Raw genomic sequence first — 16196 nt, 5'->3', positions numbered from 1 at the left:
TTCTGTAAAAAATGAAATAACAACACATTAAGGACCAGCTTAGATGCTGGGAATGATAGATGCTATTCAGTTGTCATGCATGTACATTGGATTGATTTTAATAACGTAAAAGTATTTGAAGTGTGCCCTGTGCAGCTGTAGGCCTGTTGTCTAAGAAAATATAAGTACTGTATCGGAAGGTGGTATTGGCAGATATTCGGAAGGGGCTCGGGGGCAAAAACCTTGATTGGGACGTCCCTGTTTGACACGAAACAGAGGTGAGATTTGTGTTTCATCAGAAGTGTTCTCAAACAGTATCGTATGACAAGAGAAAAGACTAAATGATGAAGACTAACTGGTTGGTTTGGCAAATGCATGTCTGGTAAACTTCCACACTTCCAGTAAAGACCAGCGCACCCCGCATACCTGAGCTTTCCTATGGGACCATAATCTACAGCCCAGTGTCTCACTACAGCTCCACATCGCTCCATATTCATACCCACAACCACTTTTGTATGCCAGCCACATTTTCTGTTTCCATATGTCACATTAAAGAAGCTAAGGATGCTTTAGCTTTTGTTTCTTTGTGACTTCAGTTGGAAAAATGGAGCAATATTTCCAATCAAAGTCACAATGAACAATTAGAAACTGCTGAAAAGAGCTCCATTTGGTTTTACTATTCAGCACATCAGTTTCAGGGGGTGCCTTCCCATCCACAGCTCTACCTGTCTACCGCATCACTGGCTTTGGTTCGGTGTCTTCTCTTATTTATATTTGGAAATGGCTGCACACAAAGCACAGCAAACAGCTTAAAGAAGAAGCCAGGGCCACAATGCAGAATAAAACCTGACATCCTGGCAGTGAGACGAAGCACCAACAAGCACATCATAGGTGAGAAACATCCCCCCAGGTGGTGACTTCTCCATTTTCCCTCCTAAAGCCTCTATGTCTGTCAGGTGGCGAGTAAATCCTCCTTAATGTTCGGGCCTTAAGAAGTCTGTCGTGTCAGAGAATTGAAGGATTTAGAGCAACAGAGGACCCTAACTTCTTCATGTTTGAGCACATTGTATTGTGACATGGTGGCATAATACTCTGTAGATTGTATCTTTAGAAGCCAGATAGTCACAGAGAACCTGCACGCAAATACCATGGTCTGAGTTTTAAAATAGACCTTTTTTTTTTTTTTTTTTTTTTGGATATATCTAAGCTAAGACGTTGCAGAAAGAGAAAGAGCAGAAAGTAACACCCAAGAGTAAATTGAAACTTAATGAGATTGCTAATCTTTCTCATCAACTCATTGTGCCAGCACACAATATGTTTGTCTCTGTTTTAGAAGAGAAATTACTGCCACAGTCAACGGATTACAGTGCCATCATTCTTACCCACTGTTGCTCTTCATTCTCAAACAGTCAGCAGACAAGAGATTAGGACTGAAGCACTGATGCAGAAAGGAACAGAGGCTTGAGAAAATCACATAAAAAAAAAAAACAGCCAAGGAGCTGGGAGTTATTCTTGTCTGACTGCAATATCTTCACACCCTGCAGTCCTCAGTGCCAATAAACAACAATCCTCTATAAGAGTGTTAACGATTAGTCTGACTAATGATTAACCTGAGATGTCCAGATACTGGCACTGCACACACCTTAAACATTTGGCTGTATGTGGAAGGGTTAAGGGTTCAGTGTGTAGGATTTAGGGAGATGTATTGGCAGAAACGAAATATAATATGTTGTTTTTAGTGTATGATCACCTGAAAAAAAATGTACTGTTTTTGTTACCTTAGAATGAGCCGTTTATTAGGGTTCGACAGGAGTAAAAAATCTCTAAGGGTTTGATATTAAGCCAAACTCTGGATCGGACAGATAGAGTAAATCTTACCAAATGTCCCACTTGATTCAGCAGCCACTCCTGAGTGGAACATGACGACACCGTGTGTTGACAGAAAACTAGTGTCTATCACGTAGCATCGCTTAACATTGGCGTCCTCTGTACTCACTGAATCCATTAAATACGTACCTCTGTTACGTCATGTAAACAAACCACGTAAATATCAGATGTACTCGAGATCAGACTGCAGACGTAACCACCCTGCCATTGACGAGATATTCGGTCAATCTGTGTTTTCACTGTTATAATTAGGGATGGGCATCAATTTTCGATTATCGATGATTGATTGTTAAGGCTTTTGATCGATCACAAATAATTTTGATCGATAGTTGCAGTGTTTCCCCTACAATGCCTGGCATAGGTCCGGCGAGCCGCCGTGCCAATGACACCCTTCCACCCGGCGAGCACGGCGGCTCGACAGGCCTACGAGACCCCCGCCAGACCTATGCCAGGCAAAAAATCAGAAACAGACGGAGGCTCTCATCGCTCTCCAAAGCCTCGGCGGCTTCCCTTGAGGCCTCTGAAAACACTACGCCATTGAAAGACGGAGGTTTTGCTGAAAACTGAAGCCTGTAACTCTGGCTGGCAACGGTTGTAAACACCCACGAGTGAACTGTGCATGCGCGCCATTCTTCCTCTTTGGTCTGGGGGGGGGCTGGCAACGGTTGTAAACACCCACGGGTGAACTGTGCATGCGCGCCATTCTTCCTCTTTGGTCTGGGGGGTTGAAGCTCAAAACTGGAGCAGCTGCGCTCTCTTGCGGCGACAATCTGCACTGCACTCTTTTGTTTTCTCTTTTTTGAAATACTCGCTTATCAATTAATCGATAATTGATCGTTAATTTTTTTGATGATCGAATAATGAATTTTGATCGTTTGCCCATCCCTAGTTATAATATAGGGGGCGCTGTTACACATCTTGTGAAATACAACAGCACTGCCGTGTCTAAAAACAAACAAAGACAAAGATCCGCTGGAAACTGGATGTTATTTATGGAAATGTAGCAGCTTGTAAACTGCACAAAAATGCCGCACGAAGAAGCAAATAAGTTTGGTGGGACGAAACGGGATCTTCATGACGGGGTCTTGAAAGATCGGTGAATATGATCAAAAATGCTGCCGTTGGCTGGCAACTTACAAATAATACTCTGGCGGGGAAAGTGTTAAAGATAGGTAAGTAACCAGCTTGCTATCTTACCACATTTGTAAAGTTACTTTTTAAAATCGAAAACATGTTTTATATTGTGATATTTACCGGTAATTACACAAAATATAGCCCACTGGAAATAGCCTAGCTTTATTAACAATGGCCATTTAGCTTTCTAGAAACTTTAAGCTCTGGGTTGATCTCAGGTCCAGATAGGAAGTCACCAGTCACCTCCTGGGCACTGCCGGGGTGCAAGGCACCGAACCCCCCAACCGCTTGGGGCGCCTGACCAAGGCAGCCCCCTCACTCTGACATCTCTCCACTTTGTGCATGTATAGGTCCTGTTTGTGCATGTGTGTGTATTTCGGACCTGTGTGTTAGTAACAACGGAGTGAAAAAATTGAATTTTCCCTCAGGGGGATTAATAAAGTATATAAAATTTAAAAAAAATAAAAAATTAAATTAAATGATAGTTTTCTAGAGAGACTCTGCCATGTCTCCTCTTGTCACCCCAAAAAACACATGAACTTTCTAGTAAACAAACACAGTATACGCAGCTCTCCCACCTCCCTAGACATTTGATCTCCTTCATGTTGCAGTCACTGGCCTGGGCTCAGCAGTAAATTGTGCACAATGTGTCAGACACTAGCGGCTCCATTAGTCTGTTTATAGACATACAGACATATTATTTTAATCACATTGTCATATTGCTTACTGCTAATGCAATGTGAGCTGAATTTAACACCCTGATGCCATTGGCAGAGGTTGCGGATATAGGCTAGTTTTTTCATTCGCCAGAAGGTGGAATAATGACAAATGCTGTCTCAGCTGGTTTGAATAAAATTAAAACAGTTTAATCTCCCACAGCGGACCAGACCAGATAAACTGGAAATCAACTCAACTCTACTGCTTATATCTACATAGGGAGCGGCCCTCTTGCATGGAGATTAGCATGTTGCACCGCCATGTTTCTACAGTAGAACAAACAAACCAAACATTGGCTCTTGATAGAGACATTTGTGTTTTTGCATCGGCTATCATAGTGAGCAACCCTTTTGATATGAGAGTGTTGGGAAAAGTGCAGATGAAGAGGGAGAGGAGGAGAGGTAAGCTCTGTGTATCATAGGAAGTCCTCTGGCAGTCTGGGCCTAAATAGCAGCCTAACTAAGGGCTGGTTCAAGGCAAGCCTGAGCCAGCCCTAACTATAAGCTTTATCAAAGAGGAGTCCTAAAGTTTCAGTGTGTGGCGTTTATACAGATATATTGGCAGCAATGGAATATAATTGGTATATTTTCTTTAGGGTATAATCACCTGAAAATAAGAATTATTGTGTTTTCGTTACCTCAGAATGAGCTGTTTATATCTAAAAAGGGAGCGGGTTGTTATTTATGGCGATCGCCATGTATGACCGCCATGTTTCTTCAGTAGGCCAGAATGGATAAATCTATATAATAGAATAAAAAAATAAAATATTTTTTTAACATGTAACTACTTTATTCAGTGTTATTACCAGTTTAAATCACCTGGTCCATTTGTTTTGGAGAGGAAGAGACCTCTGCGTGAGCACACATTAGCAGGTGCCAAACAGCGTTGGAGAAACACTGATTTGTAATGTGAAACTGCTTTATTCAGTGTTTTTACCGGTTTAAATCACTGGGTCTGTTTGTTTCGGAAAGGAAGAGACACCCCCAGTGAACGGTGAAGGAATTCTAACCAGGAGAAGTTTCAGCTGGTTTCAATCTTAAGTCCTCAGCGCTAGATGCCATTAAATCCCCCTGAATCTTCCACACTGTTCCTTTAAAAAAGTTCTAAAATAATATGTATTTAAAAAGTAACTTTGTCTGTTTTCTTTATTTTGTTTTATGTGTATTCATTTAAGAGTGCTTGTCTTTGAAGAGAGTCCAGAAGTTTGCCAAATGAAGTTAAATTCATGAATTTTTCCAAAGCTCTCCGCGGCGAAAACCCCAAAGTGGGTTTTTATTGGGTTTCTGATAAAGATAAAAACTTTGTCTGTTTTACACCACCTACAGAAAAATGGGACTTGATTTGATTAAGATCCATCTTTTCTTCTCTGTCAAATGAAGAGAGGTGTCTTAAAGTGCCTCTCATGCCTTTCTGTTTTCAAGACTCTTAACCATCCAGCAAATAGAATAGAAACTACTTCACCCACCACTTCAAACATAAAACTCAAACTGGAGGGAGAAAAGCTTTCATGTATTAATGTCAGTTTGTCCCTAGATGTTCTTTTCATTTATGTCTAAAGCCATGATGTATCTCAACATTAGCATTCGCATTACGGAATAAATTTGCATGTTCGTGTTTTCCTCGTGTGCCATGGCGGCTACGGTTTTACCCATTTTTTCAGCTTGTAGGAAAGGAACAGACTTTAAAACAACTCAACATCTGATTCAACCTTTGATTTGACACCATAGGTGATCGAGTAAACTCACAGGTTGCAGGTCGTTCATGCTGATCGGAAGCTCTCTCAGAGTCAGCAGCAGGTCGAGCTGTGTGCTCAGGCATGGGATGTTGCACATCTGTAGCAGGGAGGAGATGTGAGTGTTATAAGCTGTGTGTATACAGAGGAGAGCGCAATTATCACATCATCACACAACCTATTTCCATGTGATTATTCAGAATTATCTAAAAAGCAGTGCAGTGGGAGATGCTGCAGGGAGATAAAGTCTTTGGATGGCTGCAGCTTATTCTCACACACTCAACTTCTTTGGCGAGATTACCTCAGGCTAAAGTAGAGTGCTGCAGGCCTGTCGACAGGCTGATTTAACAGAGAAACTGAAGGCTTGACACCTTGAAACGATTGGCTGAGCTGCCTAGTCGACCTTTGAGTCGGTGCTAACCTCTAATAAATCATTCCACGTTGTCAGACCGTCTCGCTCATGCTCAGGTACCGTCTCCTAAAAGCCAAAGGGCACCTGGTCTGACGGATGGTTAGGGAGAGATATTAGGATTAGTGTTAGGAATCAAGACCATGTAATCATTTAGCTATTTCTGAAAAAAAAAAGAGAAATATCCGAGAATGTCATCCTCCACATTCTCCAGCACAGTGCTCCTTGTCTTGTCACATTTTCTGACACATTTTAAATTTCTAATACAAGGTTAACAGATCACACTGATTCCATGCCAAGGTAACAATTTACAATTTAATTCCTCCTGGGGGGAAAAAATGTGTTCACACATTAATCACTCAGTTTAAAGTAGTCACACTCTCAGGTGTTTTGCTGACTTTAACTCAGATCCATAATCAGAAGCTCTCATGTTCATTAAATCGGAGATATAAAAGAGGAATACTCTTTTGCTTTGGCACAGCACACGATTGAAGTTCCCAGAGAAAGCATGACAGGCATGATTTAAGATCATACAAAGACCTCATATACAGTGTTGTGCAACACTCTTGGAAAAGGGTAGCCTGCAGAAGCCTTATTAGGATTTGATTCATCTTAGGGAAAAGGTCAGTGCTTCCACACTAATATGCTTTTAGTTTTCTTTAATGGTAGAACGTTTGTTCTCAGATGCCACTCTCGTGTCCTCCACAGTCATCCTGAGAGGAAAGTGATTATTCAGAACTGTTAGACAGATAATCAGGGCATTTTCAGCCATCTAAAGGAAAACAAGTCTGAAGAGTCTGCAGCCGTGCTTTCAGCTCTGTCAGGCAGTAGACATGGGCACAGTGGTGTTTTGAGCTAAACGCTAAAGGCAGCACGCTAACTTTCAGCCCTTTTGACGGCTCTTTAAAAGTTCTTAGTCTGTGTTAAAATGTCTTAATAATCTTTTATTTTTCCAATGTTGCATTTTAAAATCTCAAGATAATTGGCAACATTTGTGTTTTTTTAAATGATTTATTGAATGCTCATCGCATTAGGGTCAGGCAGATCAGGATAGCGGAAACAAAAAACGCTCAAATTTTGTGTAAAGCCAGGATGCTCAGAGGATTAACTGTCTGTTAGCTAGCTATCACTCAGTACAGTTAAGTCCGACCGAGCTACAGTCATAGCTCGACTAGGCATGGGAGGGGAATCGATTTATTGACCGAAGTATGTCCGACTCCACTACAATAGGTGGCCATATGCCTCCTTTCAGCTTATTAGTATTGGACCATTTTCCTGTTGACCTATTACGTCATAGACCAAACAATTGACAACCAAGTTAGCTACGGTTAGCTAGCGGCAAACTGGTACCATGGTGGACAACTTTACAGCTCTGTACATTTCGTCTGTCCAGAAATGCACAGCTCTGGATGTAGATTTAACCATGTTGTGTTACCGGCTTCTTCTTCTGTTGTGCATTTAATGCTATTCGACCTCCAGGTCAAAGCCCAGGGCGGAAACTGTGGAGCATGCTCAGAGCGCCTCGACCAGTTTGGGTCTGATTGACTGTATACATGCAGGAGTGATTCGATTCCCATTCGCATAATCTGTGTGTTAGTCAGACTTTGAAAAATTCAGTTTAGTATGATTTCAGTCGGACTAATGTGTTTACATGTGTTTTAAAAGTCTGTTTAAGTTTGACTACCACAACAAATTGATTTTCTCTAATGTCATGCCAACGTACTGACTGTACTGAGGACATGGCGTGGGAATGCTACTAGTTTTAGGGGTTTTCCATCGTAAACTGCTGTGTGAACAGCAGACTGTGAAATCAGCGTGCAGGATCCTTCAGCTGCCCAGGCTGCAGGACTCAGAGGAGAAAGACAAGCTTTGTTCCCAGGGCTGTCCAGCTCCTGAACTCCCAGCCCCACTGATTCAGTATCCGCACCACTGTGTTAATGTTGAATTAGTGAAGAAAACTTTGTCTCGCATGCCTCCAGGGTGAGGCCAGGTAGGTCCAACAGCAAAACTTTATCAAAACATCATTTACAAACCCTCACAAAACTTGTGCAGTATAATACAATAGTTACATACAATAGTAATGCAATAATTATTTATCCAGTCGTATGCTCAGTACTTCCCAAACATGAATTTTCACTAAAACCTATGTAAAACTCTTTTGCAAACCAGTAACCCAAGCAAGCTCATGCATTTGAATTCTGCTTGTGCATACCATTTTGGAGAGTTCAAAGCAGTGCATACCTAGGCCCACTACTTGCCTGTGCATGTGACTGATGGTGCAGTCACATGCAACGCCTCCTAACGTCTGATTTCTGATTCAGAAAGTCAGAGGAACCTCACCAACCCGACTTAAAAATCCAATACAGCTGCTCTGCACATCAACAGCAGTGAAAGCTGCTGTAATATACTGTTTATTAGCACCTCTGTCTTATCATGTCTCATTAAAACAGCCATACAGACACAACTGTCCAACCACTGTCTGTTTAGATGTTACTACATTGTTTTTGTGAGCAAAATATGGCATAATGTGTTCTCATCAACTGGTATTGCTAACAAGGGCTAACCTGGCTAGAACTGGTGTTGCTAATAACATCTTAGTTTTCCAACCTCTTGCCCTGGAATGCGACCAACATGGGAGTGAAGTCACTCTCGGCTCCAACCTCCGACTTCTGAGGTAAATTGAACGCAACATGTTTATGCAGATGTGTTTTAAATATTAAGCATATAACCATAGACAAAAGCACATAACAAGGCACATAAGCAAAAACAAGACATAAGCACTTTTAATAAAACAGTGACATTACCATAGAACCAAATACATTAAGAACGTACTATATGAGAGAACAACATAAAACCCAACATAGACCTAAGCACCTAGCCACAAACACACAAAAGCACAAAGCAAAGCACAAAGCAAGGACAACAGCACACAATACTATACTATACTATAAGTTGTGTGAGTTTGTAAACAGATTTTGATATAATTTTCCTGCTGTGAATCTCAGACCTCTACGACTTAAATTCATTAAGAATTTTCTCTGTTTTTGGATTCTTCGTTCACTGTGGAAGCATGAAAGAAAAAGAGAGTTTTCCTCATGAACACAGGGTGAGTGAATATATATGCAAATCATTATTTTGGGAGGTAATCCTTTAAGACATTTCACAACAAACTAAAAATGTCAACCACAGGGTGGCTCTGCAGAAGAAGCCACTGGGGTCACTTAAGTCAGCATGATTCATCCTCTGGGCACCATGATTGTGAGTCGAAAATTTCATGGTGAGCTGGACCATTAGCATGGCTGAAACAAGCTAAATCAAAGCACTAGCAGACACATGTTGGTGATATGAGAGTATACAGAGAAGTACAAAGAGCATCCGAGGTTGACTGTGTGTCACGTGGAGAACACATTTGACTCCAAGTAATGGTGATGCTAAAAATCGTGAAACTGTGATGATTCATAAGAAATGTGTCAGCCCTTTCATTTTCTTTAATAATTTAATAGATGTTAGGGGGAGAACGTGTGGAATGACTGGAAAATGCAGAACATTAGATTTTGAAAAAAAAAAGTCTCAAAGGGGTGAGCAATCATCTCTAATCTTTCAGGTTTCAAATGATTGCCATTTCAGATGCTATTAAACACAATATTTGAATACCTGCTTTCGTTGGCAGCAGTAAAGAAGACTGATTATGTTGTTGATTTAGTGGCATTCAGGCTGACTGCAGTCTCGCACAGAAGGCTTGTGCCTCCTGAATTACATGACGTTTCCATAGGCGATGCCACCCTGTCTCTTACATACGAAATCCCTCATGACTGGTGTCAAATATTCCTGAAAGGCACTGTGGGCTGATCCCGCTGTTCATCTGTTACCCTCCTGCAGCCTTTAGCCAACCACACATGGGTCAGATGACTGCCAGGCATGCTGGAAGGTGATAACCAGATGAATGTTAAGAGCTTGTCATGACACCCACAGTGTGTGAATGAGGAGGCAGGTAACAAGCCCTCCTAAAGAAAGTGCTGCATGAGCAGGAGGTGAATTTGTTTCATGGTGTCACAAGTCAAATCCAAAGCAAACTACATACTTAATTCTAGTTAATATGGAGAGCTATAAACTGTACCTCCATCATGTACTGGTCCACAATATGCAGCTCTGTCACAGGCCCCTTGTGCGATTTGTACTTTTCCACATCCTCCAACGTGGGGACGTACCTTGAATAAAAAAACAAAGATGCCATATGAGTATTTAAAATGTTTTAAAGGGCGAGAAAAAGATTTTGTCATTCAGCTTTTAACTGTGAGCGATGGAAACCTACAGGGAAACATTATTTTGAAATATCTATCTGTTTGGCGGCTAAATGCTCCACTGTGTTCACCGGCTAGTCGCTTTTTTTTGCCAGAAACAATGATGAGAGCAGTAAGTGAACCAAAACAGTACAGCTGCATGCCATAAAACTAAAATTTTTAGAATTAAAGTAGTGAGTTGTAGTCCTTTTCCCATTACACAGAGTCATTTGATGCATTGCCATTATAAAAATACAAATTACAGCTGCGTTAAGTAGGGTTGGGTGATAGTGAAATTCCCCAACTGACAATATTGCTTAAGGTCCTGTTAAATTCACCTAAAACACCTATTCAAAGCAAACCCAAAGTCAATTAAAAACTAGCCTTGTTCCATTTTAGTACATGTACATGCATGGTCTAATTTGAAAGGTAACACTCAGCAGTCAGAATCACAGTAAGTGCTTCTGTCATTGAGTTATATAAATTTTAATACACTGGGGAAAAAAAGACTTTTTTATGTTACGCCTGAATATTTTCCTGGAAAAAGGAGCTACAGATGACTGCAGGTATTAGCTGGAAAACATAATGGGGCCATGTCATGAAGCTTCACACAGTCCAATTTCAAAGTAGGTAACAAAATCACAAAAAATAAACATTTTACATGTTTTTCTAGGGTTTTGTCCAGGAGCTTTTCAAAAAAGCGTGTGAATACTAGTAACAAACAAATCAACATAGACAGAAATGTCTATTTAGGAGCTTACTGTATACAAACACCTCTAGCAAACCTACAGTGATAAGAAAGTGTTTATTCCTTTAAAACAACAAAGGAGCCATTTGTTTTCTGTATATTTATAACAGGCTGTATTGACAATATTGCGTTAAAAACTCAGGAGTGTCATTGACTACAAGACCCCTAAGCCTCAGGTGAGGTGGGCCAATCGCTGGCTCTTAAGATACCTCTAAACTACAGGAAATGTTAGTGACGTACGTTTCTCCAGCTCAGGCCCTGGTAGGTTATTAAGGCCATAGCAACAGCAATGGAACCTCCTGTTGGCTCAAGTGAGGTGTCAATGGAAAGGCCAGGAGCTTGCCATCATTTTGAGATTCAGTTGTCGGTTTGTTTATGTGCAGAGCGAGAGACATTATGGATTATATGTGGAGAAATATTAACATTTGAAAGGATGTAACAGGGATGTAATAATGTGTTTGGATTAAATATTTCGCTGGATTTAAATCGTCAGGACTACTGTTAGTGTGTGAGAAATGAAATGGGAGCTGTGTAAACTGTGATTTGGTCTGGATAATACAAATCTGTGGATTATGATGACGCTTCATAGACGAGTTATAACTGTTTGTTTTTAGTCTGATGGAAGCGTTTATTAAGCCTGCTGTGGTGGTTTCATCTTGAAATGGTCAGCATTAATGGCAAAGAGCATAGCTTACAAATTTTATGTCATATGAGTAAACGACTTAAACGCCTACAAATACAGCAGTTGTTTTACATATAATCATCATAAATCACCTTAGGAAGGCCATCAGATTTCTAACAGTTTGAAAAAAAAACAATATACAAGACCCACATAAATATCTATGGACTGCAGCCACATATGTTGAAGTACTCATCAGTGGCCACGATGTGCAGGCAGTAAGCGCTATTTCACACAAGGTCATGCTGAGATTAATAAATCAAATCAGTCAACTGGTGAGGTTTCTTTTATTCAGTTGCAAGTTTGACTGCCCTCATTCGGTCTCGCCACTGTTAACTGTTCCAGTGATTGGTTGATTGCTCACTTTGGTAGAGGTTTGTGACTGGAGTAGGTGGCAGACTTGCATATTCTGTTGAATTGTGCGTCTTGCGATGGGAGCAGAAATTTGTGGTGTTTCCATCTTTAGTCCCGACTTGTAAATCTCACAGCTTACAACATGCTCTCTGGCTCTCCTTTTTCGTTTGGTTCAAAACCAAAGAATCGCCAAATCATGGCATTCTGATTCTTTTTGCTAAACGTGTGCTGCTGAAGTTTCAGCTACATGCATAATTATGGACAGCATCAGAAATATGCTAACATGTGTGGTTACTTTTTTTTGTAATAGGCTAAGTTACAACAATGCGGTGAAACATGGAGAAGGCAAAGTGACAGAATAATTGACTGTCTGTTATCATGGACATGTGAGGATCATTATGGTGTTGAACAATAACCATGTTGTATCACTCAAGCCTTTTACACACAGTATTTTGATCCATTGCCATTATAAAAATACTGATTATAGCCGTTTTAAGGGTCCACATCAAACAGGCAAGAGAGACGATGTAGTCACATGGCTTAGCATACAAAACAATCACATGCAAAAACAAAAAACACCCTCACCTGACAAAATGGAGGAAAGCCTGACAACAATCACAAAAGTAAAAACCTTCCTTCTACAGCTGATATCTGTAGGTGCTATAATGAATATTTTATTGCTGAGAGGAAGGAGTGCATGTTGAAGATGTATACCAGTCAGCTGCATATGGAATTATGGATTTGATTTCTTGTGATAGTACAACCAGTGTGTGAAATACTGGATCTCTACCTTAATAACATCTCAAATTTTGAGTGCGTTCATCGGAGAGTTTGTGCTTTATTTGCATGTTATGTCACGTTATGTTGAAAATTGAGGAGCAGAACAGAAAAAGCCGCTGACAGTGAACAGCTGCAGCAGCTGGCACGTTTAATGGCATCACTGGTTACAGCTGATCAGACTACAGATACAGGGTAATTAATACATTTGAACTGTGCAGTTCTGTTCCTTGTCTGTATCTTTAAAAAGCCCCATTTGTGTCTTTAAAGTACAATAAGCATAAATGAGCCCATGAGCAAAATATCAGTCAAAAAGAAACCACAACAACAAACCCCCAACATAGACTCATTTTAAAAATGTATGTCACAGCTGGGAATGTTTTTCTTTTTGCTTTCCCATTTTAACCTTTGCCTCTTCATGACATCACATGTTCTTTAGCTCCCTGCCTTGGACCGATGCCATTACATTGATTTCTAGTGGCCTGGAAAAAGGCAAGTGATTAAAAGCCAAGTAGCGCTGATGGCCCTCGTCAGCTTCTATAAAACAGCACGACGCTGATGTGAACAGCCATTTACTCGCTTGCACTGAATTTGAACCCCGCTCATCTTAAATTGGACTTCCTCCTCCTGTCATTTCCGTGCGTTCTGACCTCAAACCAAAGGCATTCACTTTTTCATGAGCCAGGCTATGTGCCACTGGAGTAGCTCCGGCCATTAATATTGCAGCACCTGTTGGGAGTGGTTCTTTCAAAATTGTATTCCTCAGGCCTACGCCACAGCGCATTAAAATATATATTATGTTTTCATAGAATAAATAAAATCCTCCACACAGTACATTAGATCACTCGCCCTCCAGGAGGTCAGCAACCAAAGCCACTGAGTAAACTGCAGGTACGAGTCGGGAAGCATTTTACCCACCTCCACTGTTTTATTCCCAGAGGCATGTCAATAGTTTCCATTTCCGCAAATAACCCGAGATAAAATTTTTATCAGTAAGCTGCTCTGGTAAAAGGTTCTGGCATCTGCTTTTTAGTATTAGAACACTGTGAAGACTGCTGTGCAAACCATGTGTCTTCCTCACATGAACTGGCAGCAGTTTCCCCTGTTCCACATGCTCCTGACTGCAACATGCACTCACATCCCTCGCTGATGATTTGCTTGGCTGCTAGTTTTGTCTCTGCCAACGGAAACACACATCAACCTCCCATGAACTCAGGCGCAAAAAGTCATTCACCTCTCGGCTTCGGTTGTGACGCTATCAGGAATGAATACAAATCAGAGTTTTTTGGCACAAAGTCATACCTCCTCAGAGAGGTGATGTGCTCATCAGACAGGCCTCCATCTTCCTCATTAATGATGAACAGTTTGTCCTTCAGCTCTCCCGGTTGCACTGGAAAACTTTTGAGGAAAATGTCTAGAAGAACAATAGATTAAAAAAAAGTCAACAACACTCAATGGTACATGAAAGCTTTCCTCTTGACAGATAGTCTTCTCATCCTGCGATGAAATGACTCAAAAAGCATTCTGAAGACAAAGGGTCCTTTGCTTAATTACTTTCCCCAAAATGCCTAAGGGAAATGCACAAATTTGCATTCTATCAAGTCAAAGCTGATGTGAATTTTTTTTTTTTTTGTTTTACAGAAAATGTCTTTGCATAATTCACAAGCAGTGAGACGCATTCATTAGGAGCCAGCTTGAGGAATTTTAGACATGTATGTAAAGTACATGGTGAGTTTAACAAAATACAGCCGAGATGCTTGAGCCAGAGTCAGACACTCGGGCATTGATTTGGAAGTGTCACTTCCAATTTTCTTTCATGAAGCTGTGAGGTTGTCAGCTAACTTGTGATGAAAACTTTTCCTGAAGTGGAGCTTTGTTGCCCTTAATTTCAAATGCTGAAAATACTCCCGAAGACATGTAAAAAGGAATACTTTGACATTTTGTGAAATGAGTTTTCTTGTTGTTAGATGAGAAGATGGCAGCTCAGTCACCAGAATAAAATGTTGCCATTGTACATTTCTCCAAACCACGGATATGCTTAAATTGTACATTTCATACAAATGACGTAGGGTAGATTAAATATATATGAGCTGAGTTTCTCATCAGTAGTAGAGGTGGTGAATGGCATGGCATGTAGGACCACTGTTGAAGACCAAGCTGCAACCTCCAGGGCATAATAAAGTGCCAAAAACTGCAGTTCCTCTAATGACCACTTGAGGCTGGCTCCAGAAGCGAGTCAATCCCAATAGATCCCCATGTTTAAATGCCCAAATGAACATGTTTACAAAAATGGGTTGGGTCTCTAAAGCTAAATTCCCTGTTCTTGACAACTGCACAGGGGGTGAATTTATACATAACCCGTCTATTTAAATGGTATTAAGGCTTAAAGTTATGCATATTTAGGGGGAGTGAGGCAACACTACAGTCTATGACTCATCCACAGTTCCAGTCTCTCACGTCTGGCACCAAAAAACCAAGAAGGCGACGGCCAAAATGCCAAACACAAGGCTTCAAAACGGGAGTCTACAAACCAATTGGTGCTATGTAGCTATGTCTATTATTTTTGTACAGCCTGTTTTTAAGACCAAAAAAGCAGGTGTTTTGTAATGACTGTTTGGGACATGTCCAGCTGTGTTTGCAGCAACAAAAGCTCATCTTTTAACCCTTAAACCAGAGCAAATTGTCTTGATTTCTTTTAAAAACATGGGAAGAAGGCAGTGAGTAACGAAAGAAGAAAATGACCCAGAAAAATTAGCGAGATTAGCAAAAGGAGAAAATTAAAAACAAGAAAATTAGTTTAAAAAGAAAGGAAAAAAACAAAGTTAATTGTGAAAGACGTCTGAAAGCAGCGCAAGAAAAGTGATGTTGCTCCAGGTTTCAAAGTGTTAAGACCAAATATGATGTTTTAGTAACCTTTACCAAGTGGTTCTTGTGCCTAAACCTTACCACAGCATTGTCACAACATAAAATTCACAACAAATACGTAAAGAAACGTAAAGTTTCAACATATGAAAGGTACAAATGTAACATATCAGTAAGTTTGCAGAAACATACAATGCCAATATTTATTCTGGCAACTGGGATGATCGATACCACTGTCTGTTTGATATTAAGCTATATATATGATATAAATACGTTTTTATATAAATTTATGTTCTTCTCAACCATAGTCATTTATCAGTTTCTTTAAATTTAATTCTCAAATTCATTCATATAATACAAACAGGTTAATCAGCTCCATCTTCCTTTTTACAAAACGAAACGTGGCCAGTCCTCCCTCAGATATCGTAGTGCACAGATTTGGAGCACCAAAGAACATGTTGTCAAGAGCTCTTTATGTTTAGAACATTTTAAAAGGACATTATCATTACATTTAATTCATGATGTCGCACTATTTCTCGATTATTCCCCGTTTTTTTCTATTTTCTCCGCACTGTGTACTATGTATGTCTTGGTTTTTATTGGATTATTTTTCACTGACCACTGAATGAATGAATGAA

The 16196-nt window shown here is 40.3% G+C and overlaps 1 protein-coding gene across 1 annotated transcript in view; it reads right to left on the bottom strand.

The window, feature by feature from the left end:
* LOC126403489 (uncharacterized) overlaps positions 1–16196 on the bottom strand; it is a 72908-nt gene that overhangs the window by 31115 nt on the left and 25597 nt on the right. Inside the window, exons 9-11 of the mRNA XM_050066196.1 lie at positions 13999–14110; positions 9976–10066; positions 5463–5549 (exon numbers count right to left, since the gene is read on the bottom strand). Coding sequence (XP_049922153.1) covers positions 5463–5549; positions 9976–10066; positions 13999–14110 — 290 coding nt within the window. The remainder of the gene's footprint in view (positions 1–5462; positions 5550–9975; positions 10067–13998; positions 14111–16196) is intronic.

This window comes from Epinephelus moara, chromosome 16 (genome assembly GCF_006386435.1).
Source record: "Epinephelus moara isolate mb chromosome 16, YSFRI_EMoa_1.0, whole genome shotgun sequence".
Taxonomy (NCBI): domain Eukaryota; kingdom Metazoa; phylum Chordata; class Actinopteri; order Perciformes; family Serranidae; genus Epinephelus; species Epinephelus moara.
Note: the sequence above shows the minus strand (reverse complement) of the source record. Positions and strands in the feature narration are given on the sequence as shown.